General features: G+C 39.8%; 1 protein-coding gene and 1 long non-coding RNA gene across 2 annotated transcripts; one reads left to right on the top strand and one right to left on the bottom strand.

The window, feature by feature from the left end:
- Positions 1–975: 975 nt before the first annotated feature.
- LOC124257696 lies at positions 976–11561 on the bottom strand. Its single transcript, XR_006893337.1, has 3 exons — positions 11551–11561; positions 4382–4387; positions 976–1155 (listed from the first exon to the last, which is right to left on the bottom strand). It is a non-coding gene; the product is annotated as an uncharacterized LOC124257696 (long non-coding RNA).
- Positions 11562–18509: 6948 nt separating this feature from the next.
- On the top strand, positions 18510–23310 carry LOC124257717 (BTB/POZ domain-containing protein 6-like). Its single transcript, XM_046691846.1, has 3 exons — positions 18510–18599; positions 20223–20480; positions 21190–23310. The coding sequence occupies exons 2-3, from the start codon at positions 20230–20232 to the stop codon at positions 22226–22228; spliced, it is 1290 nt and encodes a 429-aa protein (XP_046547802.1). The 5' UTR covers positions 18510–18599; positions 20223–20229; the 3' UTR covers positions 22229–23310.
- The last annotated feature ends 844 nt before the right edge of the window (positions 23311–24154 follow it).

The raw sequence follows: 24154 nt of genomic DNA, 5'->3' as shown, positions 1-24154 counted from the left end.
TTTCATCATGAGTCTTGACATGCATCACCAGAGGATCATCCGATAAATAAATATGTGCAAAATTACACAATAAAATTCTATTTATTATTATTATTATTAGAAGGAGATATGTGTCAATATTGTATATTTTGTGTCACTTCACGTTCCATGTGCATTGACATGCTGTAAAACCCTCAAAGCTGATGGATAATAATATGACATCCTAATGGAAGGTCTGTAGGTGACATTATGTTATTATGGTGTGCAAATCCCATCCCATGTTTAAACTGTAAAATATTACGACTTTGATTTTCTTGATGTATTATACCGGCAATCATTAATACACTGTAAAAGATATTACACACTGATGAGAAAGGCATATTGGTATCCTACCACCAAATACTCACATCAAATACCTCTGAAATGACTAATGCTTTCCTTTTGATTGTAATAGGTGATGTAATTTCCGATTCTCTTTTTAATTTTACTACGGTTCGAAATATGAATATTTCCTTTGGTGGAGAAACATTTGTAAATTCATAAATTTTCAAATGTTTTATGGTTAAAAACTTTTGAATCATTCAGGATATCAAGGGTATATTTGGACACTTTTTATATGCTCATGTTACCAGTACTAAAACAAAAAGTGTGTTCACATTGTGTTATTCACATATGCTGAAGCCTTTGAAATCAAGGCTACTACCGATCAGAGTCTCGCTAAGCAAACCATTGTTATGCAAGCGGAGAGGTTTATATTAGTCACCATCTCAATCACTTTGCTACAACCCATTGTCAGTTCCTTCCACAAATGTGAGGTGGAGAAAACAGATGTTACAGGCTTAAATGTTGTCCTTCACATTGGGGTTTGATAGTTGTTTAGGTTATGCAATATGTTACTACTCTCTTCTGGTTTATTGGGTATAAATGACGACAACATTACAATTTGTGACATGTTTTGCATCCTTGCATTATACAATGCATTCAATCAATAGCAACATATCTGTAAAACACGTGTGATCCAAACCTGCTTAAAGCTGCATTACTCACACTTACATACACACAGTGACGTTATACTTTCAAAGTTCTTCCAACTATACTTGTTTTCAAATTGATTTAGTATTTTAAGTAACGCTGCAGGTTATCTGGAGGTCTGGAGACGTATTAACGCATTAACGCCTTGAACAGATACATCCCATCTATTTCCACTACCCCGTGGATAATTGGCGAATATAATCATGCTAATTAAAAGATCGACACAAACACATAGTACATACACTGTGTTGGGATTAGTCTTTCCTTATTCCATATCCAAGCAGATATTCAATATCATAAATACACGCTGATCAGTTTACAATGCAAACATACAAATTTAACCATGGATGTAGTTATGTGGCATTTCACCAATAAGATATCAAGAATAGACCCATCTTCATGTGAAGTGTTTTGCGGAAAGGGTTAGCTCAATCTGCCCTACCTTTAGTACCCATCGCAAATACACCCAAAATCAAGTCAGAGAAGAATCCGGCAGGTTAAGCTACAACAAAAGATACGTCACTTCATTCGCTACTTTTGTGTTAGTCAGAAAATAAACAATTTATCCTGCTTAGATGGATTTCATCTTTAACAGCCCAAACCCATACACATGCAACGGAAACAAACAAACAGACCTAAACGAATACAATAAAAAGGCTACACAGCGTGCAAGTTGACTATTGGATCTTACAACAGTTGCCTAATGTGGGAAGGATTCAGAAATATAAATTTGTTTTTGAAAAACCAATAATCATATCCAGGGCTTGTTTGGATCCATATTTACAGTTTCAGTTTACACTTGGTACGTTATACAAAGCGTAAGTTTCTATTTAGATAGAAATAGATAACTCCGTTTGTACTGAATTAGTTAACAGTGAGCTCGGAGATTCAGAACCAGTGGGAGTCTAGACTTTATTGTGGACTATTGCATTGCACAAAGGGTTAGACAGAAAGTACGGAGTATGAGTCAGACTACTGGCATGTCACATAGTGAATGTGGTTCTTACAAGAAGGCAAACACATTTTTAAAAAACTAATCTAAACTAATAATAGATTTCGTATTTTGGAAAAAAGATGTATAGATCTGGGCAAGCAGCAGGTCACCGCTGGTAACTTCATGATGTTGAAACTATGCAGCTGACTACAGCGGACCTTGCAGAGTTTTTCTTGGTGGGGTCTGTCAATATTCTAGGACTGACGTTGTATTGTTTACGTTCGTGAGCTGTTGAAGATATGGATTCACGGGAGCCAAATCCATGACGCTCAAACATTGGCGATTCATTTACTCTCTGACTGACAACGTAGACATGCGACAAACTGAAATCGGGAAATAAACGACAGTTGGTCCTATAGCGTCCTTCTAGAATCTGGTCACCCAGTACTGTCAATATGTATGTACGATTTCATGGTTTTCTGAGCAAATTCTATTTCTAACGCATCTAACTCGCCTGCCAGCGTCAATACCAACTTATGTGTGTGTATTTGAATAGCTGATAGTGATGTTATGTAACTTGACAATATCTTCTCTGAGGTACGACTTATGCAGAGACCAGTTGATATTGGCGACATACATAACCATTTCCACAGGTTCACAAATATATTAGATCCGTAACACATTCTGGGTCCACACTGAGCTTCAGCAACCTATGTTGTCGTAATAGGGAACTCAGGGTGTCGTTCTCACTTACTTGTTTGATGCAAGCCTTCATATCCCACTTGCGGAGATCATGCTCATAGCGTCATGACCATGTTATGTGTAAGTCTATTGTGTATATCATTAGATAGTACTAAAACTGAGGCCTGCATATTTCATGGACGTTACAGCAGAAGCAAACTGTATATATCAATATTATGTAGGAATATCTTTGACTTGTCCACAAAAGTAGGCATGTTAAGTATTAATAGCAATACGTTTCTGACGAAACAGATCTTCGTCAAATATTCCTCCGTGATACCATGTCAACTGGGAATACACGATGACCGTTAAGAACAACAGATACAGAATCATATGAAGGTCATAACTGACTCATGATTCTTTGATGAGGAAAGAAAGGCATCTGAAATAATAGAATTATACATTTAAGAGCTTTCTATTATTTTGCGTGATTTTATTGATAGTCCAACAGTATCTTCGACATATTTGGTATCGCTGGCTATGTAAAACATGGAGCTGTTACTGTTGAACAGATATTATATAACAGTTTGCCGATTTAAATACAAAGTATCAACTTTGGTTTCCGTGTAATGTTTTTTCAGGCATACAGTGCCAACCAAACTTACATATGATATTTATATGATACAGCTAAATTAGAAAAGAAAATTGGTAAGACTTCCTGTAATTTGCAAATTTTAACTCATATTTTTCTCATCAAATGTACTTTCCGTTAAAATTGATCATGACCTTTGACCTTACCAAACATTTTTGCGATGGGCATATATATAATCTTATTGTCCACAATTTTAAATCATTTATCTGAACATTCCAAAACTACTATTTTGGTAAAAATCGGTCAATCCAATCCCGAGTTATTAAATTAAAGCCTCCATATTAGACTGGAGACTGGGTGATATAGAGCCTATAAGTTGAGCCCTATGTGGACACATTACTGTGTAGAGGGTGAAATACACGTCTTAATCAATTGCCTTGTGTATTTGTGTGCGTTTAGACCTTGAATGTTTGGCTTGTTTTACAATTTTGCACTTTTACCTGATATACAGAAATTCATGTGTTTAATGTCGAATGAAGACATGTGTTTTAACGTTGTCAAACCCCCTATTATATTATATTATATCTCAACGTCAGGCTTTATTGTATCAGTGATGTAATTTTGTATACTCTATATATTTGACGTTTATACTTGCAGATTTTAAAAATATATGCTTCTACAAGAATGGCTTGTGTAGTTACTTGTTCATAATATTGTTGTACATAAGGCGAGACTTAAACTATATGTCTATCTATCTGTATCTATACTACTGGAATATATTAACTGTGCATCAGTTGATGTTATGCCATTTTGTAATGCAAAAATATAACATGATTTTTGGTGTCTTCCTTAATCAGTGCTTCACTGTTGACTGGATAATATCGAAATCTGTATTATTTGACACGTGGCATCGTGACACCCCCTTGAAGAGTTGTGGTGTCAAAATTCAGTTCATAGATTCCTTATCTTGTGTGTCCACCATTAGCGTGGATGCAGGCTTGACAGCGACGACGCATAGACGACAATAAGCGATTGGGGAGTGTTATTCCATGTCTGAAGCAACGCTTGTCCCAATTCAGCTAGCGCCAGTGGCTGATTCTGGGCTTGACGTAAACGTCGCTCCATTCCACCCCAAGCGTACTCGATAGGGGACAGGTCTGGACAAACAGCTGGCCAGGGAGTACAGGAATCTTGAGTACAACTGTCTCAAGAAATCTGTCACAACACGAGCGACATGTGGACGGGCATTGTCTTGCTGAAGCGTGAAGTTACGTCTCTGTCCTTGAATAAAAGGCTGCACATGAGGCCCAATGATTTCATCCCTGTATCGCAGACCTGCCAGATTGCCATTGCCTATGATAAGTAGTGTCCTACCATGAGATGTGAGGCCTCCCCATACCATAACACCCTAGTCACCAAACGGTCGACGCTGAACAACGCACGCGTCAGCATACCGCTCACCTCGCATACTGTACACCCTTGCCCTGTCACCTGAGCTGTCCAGATGAAATCTCGAATCGTCAGTGAAGAAAACACCATCCCAATCTTGTCTTCTGTACCGTAGATGCCGTCAGTCTAAGCAAGGCGTGCCTGTCGGTGGCGTTGGAGCCAAACGGTACCTATTGCAGGGCCCGGATGCTGTGCTCCCTCAGTCGGTTCCGTACAGTCTTTAAACTGATTGGACGTAAGCCAGGAATGGTCTGAGCAGTCAAGCTGGCAGTTATAAATCGATTCCTGAGAATCAACCGAATGTGGTTGTCTTGCTGACGTGACGCCAATTACAAATGTAATAAAGGGAAGTTAGGCTATTAAAGACTTAAGATAATCTGAATCACTTCAGGGAACGCATGTATATATTTATGGACAGAAGACATGAAGTGTATTTCCATAACATTTCTAACATATTCAATCTTGGCTTACATCCAAATGATGAAGTACACTTAGAATCACTGGATTGTTTGGTCCAGACTATTATCTACAGACCGCCGTCCGCTTGAATATTGCTGAGTATAGAATTGAATAAAAACCAAACATAATATACTTGGAAATGAGAGCATTTCCATTAATACTAATACTATTCCAAACGTCAAGAAATCAGTTTTTATATGCCGTGATGTCAATGTAGAATGATTTCCTAAAGTAGTGTCGGAAATAGAAAAAAACTGTATTTTCTCATTTATCTCTACAATTTATGTAGTTGATATGTGCAAGTGTGAAATATCTGTTAAACTAAGTTCGGCCTAACTACAGTCTCAGTGGTAGGGACATAGGAAACGTAGAAAAAGGACTTTACTGAGGAGAGATTAGTGCAGAAATGAGCAATGCGATTTTTTTTCTAAGTCCAAAACGATTTATTTGGAACAGACCATGGCTTTATGCAAATTAGTGTGGGACGATATTGTATTACAAAGGACACTTTTTAAATGCCCAATTTGAAATTAGACGTAGTTTCATTATAAACGATAACTGGCGTTAAAAATAATAACTTTCATGCTGAAACTGTTAAGGATGTAGCTTCCATGGAGTCTCACTGTCACTATAAAAAGAAACAGATAGGAGGGTTCGTCTCAAAAGCAAAACCTGGAGGGGCGTCGCAGACGATCGTTGGTGTCGGGCTGGGGGATAGAGTATCAGCTAAGATAAGATAATCCTTTAGGGCAATCAATAGGTGAGATATAGTCAGCACACATGAAAAAGCACAAAATATCTTTGAGATGCCCCCTTGTGCCTGTAGGCAGCATATGCATTTCATGCCAGGTGAGTCGACGGTCCGTCGTCATACCTGGCTGAGCGACCTTATTGCCATCTATAGTCTGATCTATTGTTTTTTCAGCAGCTATTCGTATTTTTTCTAAGTTTTGCCCGATTTTACGAGTAAACATGCTTTTCTGGATATCCTATTACGCATCCCACTGAACGCTAAGTTACAGTCCGTTTGAGTCAGAAACGGACCGATGAATTGCAAATTTTATCATTGTACAAAATTGCCACATAAATATAAATAGTACACATGTTTATCATTTACTAATACCCAACAGCTTTCTGATATTTGAAAATTTTTCGGACGCCAACAAAAAAATTCTTTAAGAAACTATCATGAAAATTTTGACACAGTTCACTATTTGTTACGAGGGAGGAGTGCAGAGAAAGGGAGAGCCAGGTGTGCGAGAAAGGATGGAGACGGCACAGCACAGGTTAATGAATCAATAACTTGGTGTGCACTTGTGCACGTGCTTCTCTAACACCTGGCCACCATTTATGTGGCAATTTTGTACAATGATAAAATTTGCAATTCATCGGTCCGTTTCTGACTCAAACGGACTGTAGGCCGAAGTGGGTTATTTCGACATATGCTATTTTCAGTTGTGTAAATTTTAGGGATACAGAGTAGCAGCCTAAAAACAGTGTTTTTCTATTTCCGACAGTACTTTAGTTGATTCTTGCTTCACTTTTCACAGAAAATGATTTTCTCTTATCCTCCATTACATGCACAGCCTCTGTTGAAATAACGATGGTTAGTTTAATTGGGTGAAACTTCCACTGCAGGCACTGGGCACATTCGTTGAGTGATCTTTCGTTAAATAATGTTCCGATAATATGATTTAAAACATGACGGCGTACCTTGTCTCATACACCATTAAAGATGAACGTTTGCTTACTGCATGCATTGAGGCTAGGGTCCCAGGCAGTGTATCGTTTGGTAATTCGTAACTATGAGTTTAGATTATATCATGGCCAGAATCTGGTTATAGCATAGCTCATAGCAACATTAAACCCTAATTTTGCAAGACATTTTTTATTTTAATGAATCGCCCGGTGTCATGAAATATGGATGACATGCCTATCGACTGTCACCGTGAATAATACCGTCCTGTAGAGCGGTATGAGTTTCAAGGTGTTGCTGCACAGTGCTTTTCTTCAACACGTGGCCGTCATGCATTGATAATGCGATGTGCCGTTGAGATTGACATCCAATGATCGAGGGAAAAAAATACCAGCGCCGATATGTGCGCTATATAAATATCCTATAATAAATACTAATAAATGCGTACTGCCTGCCTATTTCGCCACTAATTAAGTACAAGACGAGGCAAAACGGTCAATTTTAGTAAAATTCCTGCCAATATTGCCATAGGATATTGCATCTGAATAATATTTGCTATACTGACTGACTGACTGAATTTGGTTTTACGCCGCTTTTAGCAATATTCCAGCAACATCACGGCGGGGGGACACCAGAAATGGGCTTCACAAATTGTACCCATTTGGGGATTCGAACCCGGGTCTTCGGCGTGACGAGCCAACGCTTTAACCACTGGGCTACCCCACCGCCCCAATATTTGCTACAGTATAGCCATGCTTCTACCACAACATTGTGGTGTCGGTATATTGACCCGCTTTAATCGTTGTAGAGGTTGTCAATATTCAATATTCAATATTCTGTCGCCGATACATATTTCTCCTTTGTGACAATATTGCCATTTCTTTGTTCAGTCTTGGCAGGCGGTAGTTTGAAGGTGTCAAATATTTCTTACGTTTTCAATGATATTGAAGGGATGTCCTTACGATATATTGAGTTGCTCAGTTCTTGACGAAGAGCTAGCTTCTAGTTGCAACAACTGATTATTTTCGACACAAATGCAACTTCAACTTCTCATTGACTGACTTCGGCTTATGTATACAAGATTGCTGTTGTTTAAATCTCATGGGACCAAATTTTCTTCTCGAGTCATCGTGTGTATTTATGAGACGAATTCGTGTAACCGGTATTCAAATGATGACAACTATAACAGGGAATGGTCGGGACCGACAGGTACTTCGAGTTATGCATAATATTCGAGACACCGGCATTCGACTCATCGGGATTTGACTGTATATAACCATGTTTTCGTCACATGTGGAGTCATGTTATCGGTATATAGTTGGATGCTTTCAGATCGTGTGTCTTTGGCAAACAGAATTTGATTGAGAAAATTGACATTTTCGTTGGCATTTAAATTGGCCTGCCAACTGTTTTCCTTCATGTTTTGTGTCCGAACAATTTGAGCCGTCTCCGTCCTTTCTCGCACTGTTCCTGTTTGCACTCCTCCATCGTAACAAATAGTGAACTTCGTCAACATTTAAATGATAATTTGTTAAAGAACCTTTTATTTTTAGGACATAAATTCTACAAAACACTCACAGACTTGGTCTGATGTTTTGATTATGATCAGCGTTTCATTGAGTATTATATGTTTATTAGTTTTCGAGTCAGATTGCAGTTCATCGTAAGCTTTTCAGCCAAACGGACCGTAATTACTCATTCTCAGTCAGCGTGGAAATCGGATTTTTTTTTATCTGAACACAATTTCTTCGATATGACAACGACAAGTACTATTTCCTTGCCCTATGTACAAAATGATAGGATACAATATCTTATGGTTTGTGAATAAATATAGTTGGATGCTTTCACATCGTGTGTCTTTGGCAAACAGAATTTGATTGAGAAAATTGACATTTTCGTTGGCATTTAAATTGGCCTGCCAACTGTTTTCCTTCATGTTTTGTGTCCGAACAATTTGAGCCGTCTCCGTCCTTTCTCGCACTGTTCCTGTTTGCACTCCTCCATCGTAACAAATAGTGAACTTCGTCAACATTTAAATGATAATTTGTTAAAGAACCTTTTATTTTTAGGACATAAATTCTACAAAACACTCACAGACTTGGTCTGATGTTTTGATTATGATCAGCGTTTCATTGAGTATTATATGTTTAGTAGTTTTCGAGTCAGATTGCAGTTCATCGTAAGCTTTTCAGCCAAACGGACCGTAATTACTCATTCTCAGTCAGCGTGGAAATCGGATTTTTTTTATCTGAACACAATTTCTTCGATATGACAACGACAAGTACTATTTCCTTGCCCTATGTACAAAATGATAGGATACAATATCTTATGGTTTGTGAATAAACGGCAGTTACTAGAAGTGGGGGTATTTTCCAGTGTATTTTATGTCACACAAAATAATTTACTGTTAGATACATGTAAAACTATAGTACAGCTTGTTTTAACTGTTTGCTAAAATCCTTTTACAAACTAACGTTAATTTCAACACAAATAAATCAAAAGAGTAATCGGATGTTATATAGAAATTGACCATTATATTGACAATTGGTGAAACTTCAAACAAGAATTTCCAAGTAGATTCTCTAGTTCATCTGAAGTAATATCGAATGCCTTACACTGGCATTTCTATATTTATACACAACGTCAAGGAGTTATGCGACCTGGAAATATATATATTTGGGCCATAGTTATTATCAAATGTATCACTGTATGGTAATACACTGAATTGTAATAATTTAATTGGTTTTAAAAAAATACCAAACAATAAAAGTGCATATTTAGTGATATTTACTGGAATAAAATAATGATAAACTAATGACTGCTCCCTTGCGAAAGACAAATCTGGATTATCTGCCACACTTGCCTTTGAGTCTAATAACTTAAAGATTTTATTGTTAAACATATCCAAAAACTTTAACTTATGAATTATTGTCCTGGAGTTCTTTTGCCAGGTATTGCGTGCATGTTCAGTCAGTATTGATCAGATGAAACAATAACATACTTATCTTTTGTCATGGAGCTCAATATTCAAAAAGCTGTCTGCTATCTGCCATTTTGGATGGAAGGAGCATTTAAAATTTGGGGATGTTTTTAATGAATGTAAATTAACCATTTCTCTTCTTTTTCCTGCACATGCAAACAATTGATTGTGAAATTATTGGTTTGTAATGATTGCCTATGCTGACCATGTAAGAGGAAACATTGAAAACAGTACGACATTTTTGTCTACTAGACATGCGCACACAGACATAAAAATATGTGCCTCCATATCTTAAATTATTTCAGAAATGTTCTTAAGAATGATGACCAACGTTTGTGCTTTTATCATTAAATGCACATTTTTAATTGAAACTTCACTGCAACCCTCACACAGCATGCACAGTCCTAAAGAAAATAAAATGCCCGATGCTCACCCATAGACCCAATGTATGAACCTTTTCAACAGATATTATGTGTGGGTCAAGAATCCCCTTTAAATTATAGGTGCTCAGTCATGAGTATCACTTCACCACGTGTTTCTAATGATCTTAGAACATTATGGCGTGGTCGGAGGCGCTAACGAACGCGACGTTACAGTGATATTACCGAACCATTGAAATACATGTTAAATTAGTGTCAGTGTTGTAACACTCCATTTGCCCAATGCCAATATTAATACACGTGTATCAAATATATCCCAAACCTAACCCTGGCCATGTTTTACACTACTTCCTGATGACGTTTCCTACACTTCCAGCAAATGTGTGCTGTGTTAACAGTGTGCTAGTGTACATGACACCTAATCTTTTTTTAATGTAAAATATATTATATCTGTTTACGACATAGATACGAACTCTTACACCAACTACGTCAATAATATCTACTCGATCTTCAACTGGTTGCAAATAGGTTGTAAATAACTTTTATTTAAGGATGGATATTCCTGCTTTGAATGATCAGTGTGCAGATCATGTCAGCAACATCAAACCTGAAAGATATTAGTTGACAAAACATTGTACAATCTGTAATGTTTAATGAATGTACTAATGTATATTTCTTTAACAGTATCAAGGGTCGATGAGAAACGCTCGTGGTTAAAGCGTTCGCTCGTCAGGTCGAAGGTCGGTGTTCGATTCCCGGCTCGGGCACAATTAGACTAACGTCCAGGCTCCAAAAATATGTAATTTCATTTAAATTGAAAAGAAAGACCCAATGATTTGGAATTGACATTTGGCACTTGGCAACTGTGATGTCATATTGGCTGTCATAATTGGACTTCATATTAGTATAACTGAACCTATTTCTGAATTTATTTACAGGTTCGCCCACCGTACTCATGAGTGAGTGGGAGAGTTAAGTTTTACACCGCTTTAGCCATATTTCAGCAATATCACGGCGGGGAACACCAGAAATGGGCTTCACCCATTGCACCCATGTGGGAATCAAACCCGGGTATTCGGCGTGACGAGCGCACGCCTTAACCACTTGGCTACCCCACCACCCGAAATGCATTATGAGGTAAAGAAGAACAATGTGAATGTCCGGTAAACTCTGCTAATGTCGGGTGGACGGTCGGGCCACCCGTACCCCGTCCATAAAGATCGAGCGTTCATTAAACAAGGCTGTCGATAGTTAAGAAATCGACGTTCTTGGAAAACTGTTGGCAACTGATTCTGTTGAACAAAGGACATAGGAAACTTTTGCACCATGGTGGTCAGCGTTATTAAATGGTAGGCATACTTAGAACACTATAAACAGACGTTAAAATATAGTACTTGTTGGTCCCTGCCTGGCGCTCGGCATTCATGGGTACAACAAGACTCGGCATTATACAGTGGGTACAACAAGGACTGGTCGGCTCGGAGTCAGTATACTGTGTCTGAGTGGGGCTATTCATGCTTCACTGCCATTTTGGATGGAAGGAGCATTTAAAATTTGGGACATAAAAATATGTGCCTCCATATCTTAAATTATTTCAGAAATGTTCTTAAGAATGATGACCAACTTTTGTGCTTTTATCATTAAATGCACATTTTTAATGGAAACTTCACTACAACCCTCACACAGCATGCAAAGTCGTAAAGAAAATAAAATGCCCGATGCACACCCATAGACCAAATGTATGAACCTTTTCAACAGATATTATGTGTGGATCAAGAATCCCCTTTAAATTATAGGTGCTCAGTCATGGGTATCACTTCACCACGTGTTTCTAATGATCTTAGAACATTATGGCGTGGTCGGAGGCGCTAACGAACCCAACGTTACAGTGATATTACCGAACCATTGAAATACATGTTAAATTAGTGTCAGTGTTGTAACACTCCATTTGTCCAATGCCACACGTGTATCAAATATATCCCAAACCTAACCCTGGCCATGTATTACACTACTTCCTGATGACGTTTCCTACACTTGCAGCAAATGTGTGCTGTGTTAACAGTGTACTAGTGTACATGACACTTAATCTTTTTTTAATGTAAAATATACTGTATTATATCTGTTTACGACATAGATACGAACTCTTACACCAACTACGTCAATAATATCTACTCGATCTTCAACTGGTTGCAAATAGGTTCTAAATAACTTTTATTTAAGGATGGATATTCCTGCTTTGAATGATCAGTGTGCAGATCATGTCAGCAACATCAAACCTGAAAGATATTAGTTGACAAAACATTGTACAATCTGTAATGTTTAATGAATGTACTAATGTATATTTCTTTAACAGTATCAAGGGCCGATGAGATACGCTCGTGGTTAAAGCGTTCGCTCGTCAGGTCGAAGGTCGGTGTTCGATTCCCGGCTTGGGCACAATTAGACTAACGTCCAGGCTCCAAAAATATGTAATTTCATTTAAATTGAAAAGAAAGACCCAATGATTTGGAAGAATCAAAGACTAGCGACATCTTCATTGGGACGACAGGTGCTGGAGTCATCATCCATTAAACAATCACATTCCGCAAACATCAGATAAAGGTTTACATGACAGGCGCAGTTATGGGCATCTTGCAAAACTCTGTCCTCTCTCTACACACAGTCTGTGGTCACCACCATAGGTGGCCAAATTCAGCATTACTCCTTTCAGTGTTTTCTCACATACATACATTGAAATTCATGTTGGGGAATGTGTAGTGAAGAGAACACGTACAATATGTCTGAGTACAATATGTCTGAGTGCAATATGTCTGAGTGCAATATGTCTGAGTCAGCTTTACACCGTCATGTGTATGGTACAGGATTCATGCACCTTACATTTAACAATCACTTATCACTTAGTGCAACCAAAGCATTACTAAAGGCCATATTTCAAGACATATAGCAGCACCTTTGACTGGAGTTTCTAAATATTTGACGCCAAAAGCCATTGTGAGTTTACTCAAAAGAAATATACTTTATGTTTTACGATGAATCCTTAATCATAGTCACAATGAAGCATAAGTTGCAATGTGTTTTCGAATAAGTTAGGTCCCATCCTTAATAGGATTGAGGCAGTTGAAAAACCAATGTTTACTCAATACATCTTTAACTAGTCTTTCACCAAGCAGTGTCCTAAAGCCATATATAGCTAGCCTTGCTTAGACTGTAGACTGCACACAAGGCAGCATGCATATATTACAGGACGCCTACCCTCACCTGCTTATTGCCTCACCACTTGCGAATTCAGAGTTGGCAGATGGGTGAGTGAGTTTAGTTTTATGCCGCACTCAGCAATATTCCAGCTATATGGCGGCGGTCTGTAAATAATCGAATCTGGACAGAACAATCCAGTGATCAACAGCATGAGCATCGATCTACGCAATTGGGATACGATGGCATGTATCAACCATGTCAGCAAGCCTGACCACCTGATCCTGTTAGTCGCCTCTTACGACAAGCATTAGTTACTGAAGATCAATTCTAACCCGGATCTTCACGGGTAGTTGGCAGATGAAGATGAAGATATATGGTATGTCTGTAACCCAAACCCTGCAGTGAGTTCCCCTGTAGATGATAACAGACCCTGAAGCTGGGGAAATCTTGACGTGCTTCATTTAATGCGTTAGCACTACAGTAAGGCTATTTCTCTCTATATTTCTCCTGTACCAAACGTAACAACACATAGCAATAATACTGTTGAGAGTGAGACACGCTGTACGTTACATGGCCGAGATGTGTTTATGCAATAATTATTGCAACATACATTCGCCACATACGTCTTGAGTTATTTGATCACAATCATCTTGCTGTTTCCCACCACATAAAATCAGAGGAAAGCAACTCTCTTGGAGAAAAAATAATCTAAAACCGTTTTCCCCCAACGACAGCAAACAGCCACTACCGGAGGGTTTACAGTATACATGCGATCTAATGCACACATCCATAGGCACGTTAGTCTATGGTCTATATCCAGGACACTGAACACTATAATACTGGGTCATTAGACTTAGTGTACAAGCAAACACAACACAAGCAAACACATTGTAACTGAGCAACGTACATCATCGTATGACTGCACATATAGCAGCTTACAATAGTATGATAACGGCTCTTCGCCCCAGAGCAATATACACCATCGTATGACTGCACATATAGCAGCTTACAATAGTATTATAACGGCTCTTCAGCCAAAGGCAACGTACACCGTCGTATGACTGCACATATATCAGTTTACAATAGTATTATTACGGCTCTTCGCCCCATAGCAATATACACCATCGTATGACTGCACATATAGCAGCTTACAATAGTATTATAACGGCTCTTTAGCCCAGAGCAATATACACCATCGTATGACTGCACATATAGCAGCTTACAATAGTATAACGTCTCTTCGCCCCAGAGCAACGTACATCCTCGTATGACTGCACACATAGTAGCTTACAATAGTATTATTACGGCTCTTCGCCCCAGAGCAATATACACCATCGTATGACTGCACATATAGCAGCTTACAATAGTATTATAACGGCTCTTTAGCCCAGAGCAACGTACACCATCGTATGACTGCACATATAGCAGCTTACAATAGTATTATAACGGCCCTTCAGCCAAAGGCAACGTACACCTTCGTATGACTGCACATATAGCAGCTTACAATAGTATTATTACGGCTCTTCGCCCCAGAGCAATATACACCATCGTATGACTGCACATATAGCAGCTTACAATAGTATAATAACGGCTCTTCGCCCCAGAGCAACGTACATCCTCGTATGACTGCACACATAGCAGCTTACAATAGTATTATGACGACTCTTCGCCCCACAGCAATATACATCCTCATGACCACACAATAGTAGCATGACGGCTCTTCGCTCACAGAGCACTACATCCTCATGCACTAGCTCTGTTACAACAACACAATATTTAAGAGAGATTTTAATCCGTCCCCACTTTCACAAATCTGAAACATACAAACAAAATGTTAAAAAAATACGGAAATGATAAGCTGTGCATATAAAAAGCTCAACACTACTAGGAGAAAGTAATTTCCTTCCTATCCATCCTTCAAACGAAAGAAAACACAAAGTTATGAGACTGTGACACAGACTTGGCCTTACAAAAACCGGATTACACAGAGTCCGGATTTGACAGATCCCACTGTATGTGGAAAAGTCCTTCAAACCGATTGGTCGTCAGCTGAACATTCATCACTCTATCACTAGCAGACTTGTGAGAAAATTCATCGCCATCGACCATGTGAGGAATCAGCCAAGGCCAGGCCGACCCACGAGGACTACCAGAGTGGAAGATAATGCCCTGGCACGTCTTGTGCGACGTCAATCCTTCACCACAAGTGGCGTATTGAAAACGCTTTGGCTTCAAAACAGAACTGTGAGCAACAGAACAGTGAGAAACCGCTTCAACTCGATCGGCATGAGGGCACGACGGGTAATTAAGGGTCCTGCACTAACTAATCTCCATAAAGAGTCCGTTTGGATTGGTGTTGGGCCGACGTCAGTGGAATTTGACGTCATGGAGGAAGGTCCATTGGTCGGACGAGAGCCACTTCCTGCTACACGTCAGAGATGGCCGTAAACGTGTTTGGAGGACCAAAAACACTGCGAATGTGCCAAGAAATGCAGGCTTCAGTTCCGTTTGGTTTGTCAGTTAACGTCTGGGGATGCCCTTTCCAAGACTAAGTTGGATCTTGTTGGTTCGGGGGAATCTCAATGGCGATCGCTACATCCGGGACATCATTGACCCCGTCCTTGTACCTCATGTTGACAATCATGCTATAGCTACTCGTCCTTTATTCATGGATGACAACGCTCGGCCTCACCGTTCCCGTGCTGTGAAGGAGTAACTTCAGAACAACGCCATCACCCAACTCCTCTTGCCTGCTATGAGTCCAGAAATAAATCCTTTAGAACATGTCTGGGACATTATTAGACGTCGAATCCCAAAACTGGAGCCTCTTGCTGGTTTAGAGGCTGCATTGCATCGTGAGTGGCATCAGAGGCCGCTGGAACGACTTCGACGACTCACTGGAGGCACGAGGAGAAGGGTCGACGCCGTCATCCGGGCTCGTGGCGGGTACATCGCTACTGACATTTTGTTGGTGATTTGTCTTCTTGATACCTCACAGAACACTTTCTGCCAGAATGAACTTATCTGTGCCTTTGTCGATCTCCACAGCACCAATATCGTGGGACAATTTTGCTGAAATTCCCTCTTCAGAATCACATGTCTGAAAAGAAATAATACATGTTATCACCTTTTACCATTGTGTGTTATTCATAACTCAATAAGTTCAACTTTCATGATAGAGTAGTGTTGGACCCATTCCTGACTTGACACGATGGCAGTTATACATCACATATCCAAAGTTGGCAAAATCGGATGTCGCTTAATTAATGTCCATGTGTATATATAGAAACTGTTTGCCTTACCTGTAACAACGACGTCCACAACTTTATGGATGAATTAAACAATTCTTGAATTGGCAGATGTTTCTTGTGTTCCAAGCAATATCGTCAAGGTTTGCAGGAAGTGCAGACTACATACTTCACAAACGTATCTTGGAGATAGTGTGTACGCTGACGATGGAATCAGATTTACCAGTATTGACAGAGCATAAAATGTCGACCGCAAATAGTTAACAAGCACCGGACGAATGTCAGGACAGCGATAAAATCATCTCTTATGTTGAAGAGTACACTCTACTAACTTAAGGAAACAAAAACCCGTTAAGATAATGCATTCATGTCGGAATCAATACTTGGGGCACATATCAGATTTGAACTTGAAGCTGTGTATGCTGTCGAACAACAGCAGCATTGAGAATAGTATGTCACTGTGAATCTCCTATGAAAGCGAACATCAAAAGGACAAACCGAACTAAGAGACCGAATGAATAAAATAACTGCATCTAGGGGATCATAGGAATGGGATTACTACATGACTACACTGTCTGGCATAAAACAACATTCCTTCACAGTAGTTTTATCTAGAGTAAATGTCTAATATTTCCTTAAACGGTGCCAATTCCTGAGCTCTCACCCATTTACATATTGGGAGAGTATTTTGTCATTCTCAGATTTGAGTTCTGTGTTTGTATTCAGGTTCAGGCTTTGAGAACCCGTCCTATTTTGATGAGCGTATGTCGGCGACGCTTCCTCGACATGGCATTCCATCGATGACAGCAGACCAGGTGTATTCAGAGGTGAGAAGAGTTGTAACTGTCACTTGACACGTTCATGTATCATGTACACCTACTTCTTGTAAATTCTTCCAATTACATAAAGTTAAATCTAAACTTACAAGATTTTTAAAAAAGTAGTATTTTTGTTCTTTTAAATTATGGCTAAATATTTCCAACTATCGCCAGCGGCTGATGGGATGGTGTAAATCCAACTAAGGTCAATGCAGATAGGAAAGGCACTGTACGTCCCCATGGTCCCTAGTATGATGATCTACCTTTCGTTGTTGGCGATCTACAGCCTATGTTTATATTGTATTGTCTTCGTAGATAAAACATTTTACATATAATAGCTAGTTTTATACACCATATATGATACTCTAGATATTTTAAAGTCCTTCGATGACTGATTATTTAACAGCTTATATTTATTGTGTATGTAAAACCTTTCTTGTTACTGTATGGCTGAAATATTGCCGAGGTGACGTTAATATAACTCAGTCCTTCGGTGATTCTAGGTGAGACTGGTTGGTTGGCTGTTGTTTAACGTTGCACTCAGTAATATTCCATCTATATGGCGGCCGTCTGTAATTGGATCCGACCAGACAATCCAGTGATCAACAGCTTGAACATCGATCGCAATATGCAGGATAAAGGAAGAGTTGAGTCTTTAAAACATAACTTACAGGTTTCCATGAAAACTGCACAAAACCATTTTTCCTGAAACAACGGATAACTGTTTTGCACGTTGTTCGACTGACATTGTATTGAGGTAATTAACATGGGTGCAGTGGGGGCAGAGCGCGATATTAATTAACATTTCCTTTGAGCTCTCATAAACTGCCTTTTTTATCCGCTGTGTGTGTATTGCTGGCTGTTAGCCAGACTGTGTGTGTCGTGTGAAAGATTCAGAAATACGTCTGAATGTTTAATTCGAGTACAAAAAGTTCCATATAAGGAGCATAAATGGCGTACGGTCGTCAGGATACAAAGGTGACGTAGATATTTGAACCACAACTCTCCAAGTTCAAAGGAGACTCATATGAAAGGTAAGACACTGCATGAGTGCGCCCGACAGCCTTTATATTTTGATGAGACTGTAGATATCACGTGACGTCAACCAGGAAGCTAGACAGGGCCGTGTTGTTCGTTACACACACAGGAAAAGCGGGTAGGAGTAGATTTACACCGAATATTTTAGAGAAATGAACCTGTTGATGGTCATTTACATTTCTAGATGCAGTAATTATATTCAACCTGTCTCTTGGTTCGGTTTGTGAAATAGAGGCAAGGTTTGTAAACCGGAACTTGAAGTCGTTATTATCTCCCTTTGATGTTCGCTTTCATAGGAGATTCACAGTGACATACTATTCTCAATGCTGTTGTAGCTCGACAGCATACACAGCTCTATTTCAAACTACAAAGCGGTGGATTAAACAATTAAATGACCAGATAATCCAGTGATTGCTCTTCAGTTCCGTTACAATAACCATTCAACCGAGATACCTTGGCGGAACACACTATCCTTAAACTCGTAACAGAAGTGATCAGTGATATTAACAGCTGAAACATGACGGGCGGTAGTAAGATTTGTTTGTTTGTTGTTCTTTGGGGACGGTGCTGTTCTCTCAAATCCTGCCATGGAGCACCTGGTTGATCTCTCCGATCCTTTCCTTGAGTACACTGTATGTCTCTCAGATTCTTCCTTGAGTACAGTGATGGTCTCAGGGCTCATTTCCTTGAGTACACTGTATGTCTCTCAGATTCTTCCTTGAGTACAGTGATGGTCTCAGGGCTCATTTCCTTGAGTACACTGTTTGTCTCTCAGATTCTTCCTTGAGTACAGTGATGGTCTCAGGGCTCATTTCCTTGAGTACACTGTTTGTCTCTCAGATCCTTTCCTTGAGTACAGTGATGGTCTCAGGGATCCTTTCCTTGAGTACACTGTTTGTCTCTCAGATTCTTCCTTGAGTACAGTGATGGTCTCAGGGATCATTTCCTTGGGTACACTGTTTGTCTCTCAGATTCTTCCTTGAGTACAGTGATGGTCTCAGGGCTCATTTCCTTGGGTACACTGTTTGTCTCTCAGATTCTTCCTTGAGTACAGTGATGGTCTCAGGGATCCTTTCCTTGGGTACACTGTTTGTCTCTCAGATTCTTTCCTTGAGTACACTGTTTGTCTCTCAGATCCTTTCCGTGGGTACACTGTTTGTCTCTCAGATCCTTTCCTTGAGCACACGGTTGGTTTCTCAGATCCTTTCATTGAACTCGCTGTGATTCTTTCAGATCCTTTCCTTGAGCACATTGTACGTCCCTCAGATACTTCCCTTGAGCACACTGTTAGTCTCTCAGATCCTTTCCTTGAGCACATTATTGGTGTGTCAAATCCTTTCCCTGAGATCATTGTAGGACACTTAGGTCCTTTCCTTGCGCACATGGCTGATCTATCAGATCCTTTTATTGAGCACATTGTTGGTCTCTTCGATCTTTTCCTTGAGCACACCGTTGGTCTCTCGGACCCATTCCTTGCAGACTGGTCTCCTTGGTCCATTCTTTGGGTGTACTGCTCGTCTTTGAGATCCATTCCTTGAGTGTGCTGCTCTTCTCTCAGATGCTGTCAAACAAAGGATCACAATTAGGAAGAATCCGGGATCCGACCCTAAGATCAGGAGATCCTGAGCCATATAGAAGCACTTTGAGTTGGTCAACAGGTTTAAGTGTTTTCACATCAGTTACAGTTTTCAGTATAACTCCGTGACGATACAGTGTGATTAAATTTTGTTTTGTTTTTCAGACACATCATGACAACTGAGGTTGAAAATTGGCAAAGTGGGAAACCCTTCCCAGAAACCAACCTGCACATGTTGGAGAGTTCGTTGTTGGCTGATGTGACCTTCCTCGTTGGGGAACAAAGGGAGACAATCCAGGCTCATAAATTCATTTTAGTCAGCCGCAGTTCCGTGTTTCACGCAATGTTTTGTGGATCGATCCCCGAGACCGGTGAGGTACTCATTCCTGATATACAGAAAGACAACTTCAAGACCTTCCTAAGGTTAGTTGAGATCCTTTGTTTAAACATGTCAAACAAACCGCTACAGGAGGATAGAATTTGCACACACGACAATTTAGATTAAGAAAGGTAGAATGATTTATGGATGACAAATTCTTTAGTATATTATGATGCGACATTTCGGTATAGCTTCTTATACCGTGTTGTCACTCTGGTATAAGAATGTATGCCGAAATGTATGATAAAGAAACGCATAAAAGTATGATAAAGGACTTGTCATCCATAAAGCATTCTACTTTTCTCATTACATATATACCTCTAAATTGCCAAATAAAATTTTTAGATTGATGGGTTGACAGGAAGATATTATTACGTATAAGTTTCTTCACATAAGCTTATACCGTTGTCTTTTATTTGTACTTCTATGTTTTCGGTTATTGACACTCGAGTGTAACTAACCCGTGAAGGTCCGGGATAGAATTGATCTTCAGTAACCCATGCTTGTCGTAAGAGGCGACTAACGGGATCGGGTGGTAAGGCTCGCTGGCTTTGTTGACACATGTCATCGGTTCCCAATTGCGCAGATCGATGCTCATGCTGTTGATCACTGGGTTGTCTGGTTCCGACTCGATTATTTACCGACCGCCGCCATATAGCTGGAATATTACTGAGTGTGGCGTAAAACTAAACTCACTCACTCACTCGAGTGTAACTCTTTTCAGAACGTAACAATGTAACATTTGATCACTAGGTATCTCTACACAGGGGAGGTAGCGTTAACTCCCAACGCTGTTCTTGACCTGATGTACGCTGCGAGGAAGTACAACATCACAGAACTGGAAAAGCAGTGTGAGGAGTTCTGCTTACAGTCTTTGTCGCCTAGCAACGCATGTGTATTTCTCCAACAAGCAGATGTGTTTGATACAGAAGACCTCAAAGAAAGAGCTCTTGAAGTAATTAAATCTAATGCAAAAGTGAGTGTTTCCAGCGAGGGGTTTTGTGATCTAAGTAAGAAATGTCTAACGCTTATCCTGAAGGCAGATGACATGACAGTTGACGAGATTTGCATCTTCCGATCTGTGATGTCGTGGGCGGAAGCTGAATGCACACGCCAGGGAAGGGAGGTAACTCCGAAAGAGAAAAGAGAAGTACTAGGAGAGTGTTTGTACTTTATTCGCTTTCCGGCTATTTCAGAAGTTACATTTGCCACAACCGTCTGCGATGAAGGTATCTTAAGTGACGCCCATGTCATAATGTTGTTACGAAAATACTTTATAACGGACCTGGATATACGGCCGTTCTGTGACACACCTCGGACACCAGTCTATACCCTGTCTCGCTTACCTCCTGACCAAAAGTATCAACGAACTATAAACTTTGCTAAATGTCGACGTGATGCATTATTCATATCCTGTGACGCCAGAGTTCGCCTGACCGGGCTGAGCATGTATGCTGGGGAGAACGCGGACAATGTGTCTGTTGACGTAGTTGTTACTGACAATGACGGCACAACCCTGCTGCAGCATCACTACGACGTGGAGGTGAAAGATGAACAACTCGCAGATGTAGTGACGTTTCCGTCACCACTGACTGTTACCAAAGGACAGAAGCTAAAAATAAAAGTCACTAGGACGGGAAAGACACGTGATGTATACACGTGTAAAATGAACAGTCAGCGACTGTGCCGTGAAACATCTGGTGTGGTGTGGACTCTTGAGCACAGCCGGGAGAGTGACTCTAAGAACAGCTTAGATTTCGGATTCATTACTGGGTTGATCTACGAAGCGTAGTGTATATACCCCGTTACCCTGATCTGTATGACGTGATTACGTTGACAGAAGGACAACTCTCCTACCAACACTTGCGTCTCTGTATATAAGTGACGAATGTAGGAACATGTCCTGGGAACAACCACATATTTCAGATCTGATGGGTCGAGACTACTTTACGGATCATGACAGTTGTTGTCTCTGAAGTCTTGTCACTCCGTTAATGACCATATTAAGACCAGGGCCTAGATTTTCGAAGCTTTCTTAGCGCTAAGATAGTCATAAGTGCCATACATTAACATTAACTTACGACTATCTTCGCGCTAAGAGAGCTTCGAAAATCCAGGCCCAGGGCCCCGTTTCTCAAAGCTACGTAGCGCTACGACTGTCGTAGGTCTGTGTTACAGTATAGGAGGTACGACAGTCGTAGCGCTACGATAGCTTTGTGAAACGGGGCCCAGGATATTTTTGTAACGAACCTACTACCAACTTTAGGTATGTATGTATTATATAGCAGCTTATAATGCAAAACAATGATGTTGGCCTATTTCTCATAGTCTTAGGAATGTTAATTAGTGATTCATTATCAAGCACTGTGGCCAGGTCAAAGCCCAACTCGATGACATACATTCGTTTCCAAGTTTCTGATACAATTAAGTGCACCACCTAACAGTGTCTGAGAGTTTATACAGTTACGGCAAGGAATACAGACACTACCAGCAGAAGCCCAGGCAGATTTCTTTCAGGAAGGGGAATTCTTCCAGTGACGATTTATATAACCTCATGGAATTAGTAAGGCAAAGAATACACAATTTGCGTTGATAACGACTTTGGCAACAACAATATTTTAATGTTAAAACAACTTTCTTTTCATGTAAATCTGGAGTTACACTAGGAAAAGACCTACCGCCTGTTTTCTTTGCAATATTTTAAATGATCTAGAAGTGGCACTTGTACAGGATTCATGTAAAGGTGTCCAATGGAAACCAGATGAATTTTGCGAACGAATCGTATTTGTCGTTGTTGTTTTTGCATTCGTATTTCGGCTATTTCAGAAGTTAAATTCTCCAGAACTGTCTGCAATGAAGGTATTTACAGTTTAACCCATGTCGTGATCCTATTCTGAAAACACTTTCTAGAGACTTGGACAGAGGCCGTTCTGTGACAGATCTCGTAAATCTGTACCACCAGACTGTTTCACTTTGATGGTTGAAGGCCACCTACCCACCAGAAGAAATAGCATGCTAAGATAATAACACGTGTGTATGAAGTACTTTTACGTTGATATTGGCAACATAACTTTTTATTATCAAGATCAAGATCAAGATCAAGATCAAGATCAAGATGATAATAAAGGCAACATAACTTAAACTCATAAATTTGTGTTTGCTGTATATAATTAATGGTGTTAAGCATCAAATGTTGACCTATTTCTCAAGTCTTCAGATTAACTAGCGCTTCATTATCAAGTACTGTTGCCTTCCCGCCAGGACCAATGGCCAGGACAAGGGTTGACTCGATTTGTTTCAAATAATTGCATCAAATAATACAATTTGAATGCCGATATATTCAGTAGCTGAGGATGATGGTGTAAACAGGCCAACATTATGCATATGAAAGGTATAAATTTAGACAATTACACAATGTACACAAATACAGGGTCGTGTTGCAACATATGGCCTTGACAACACGCACACTTACTGGAATCCTTATAATTTAATGGCCGGCGATGTAGCCAAGTGGTTAAAGCATTCGCTCGTCACGCTGAAGACCCGGGTTCGATTCACGACATGGGTACACTGTGGTGTTCCCCAAGGTAATATTGCTGGAGTATTGCTACAAAAATAAACTCACTCACACCATTTTAACTGCACTGTGCATATCTGTACATGTAGTATGGCAAGGCAATCAGCCTGAAAACAAATGAGTCATTTTGTGACAACACAA

This window comes from Haliotis rubra, unplaced genomic scaffold (genome assembly GCF_003918875.1).
Source record: "Haliotis rubra isolate DU_JTF1 unplaced genomic scaffold, ASM391887v1 Scf67, whole genome shotgun sequence".
In the NCBI taxonomy this organism is placed as follows: Eukaryota; Metazoa; Mollusca; class Gastropoda; order Lepetellida; family Haliotidae; genus Haliotis; species Haliotis rubra.
The sequence above is the reverse complement of the archived record's forward strand: the minus strand, read 5'-3'. Positions and strand labels throughout refer to the sequence as shown.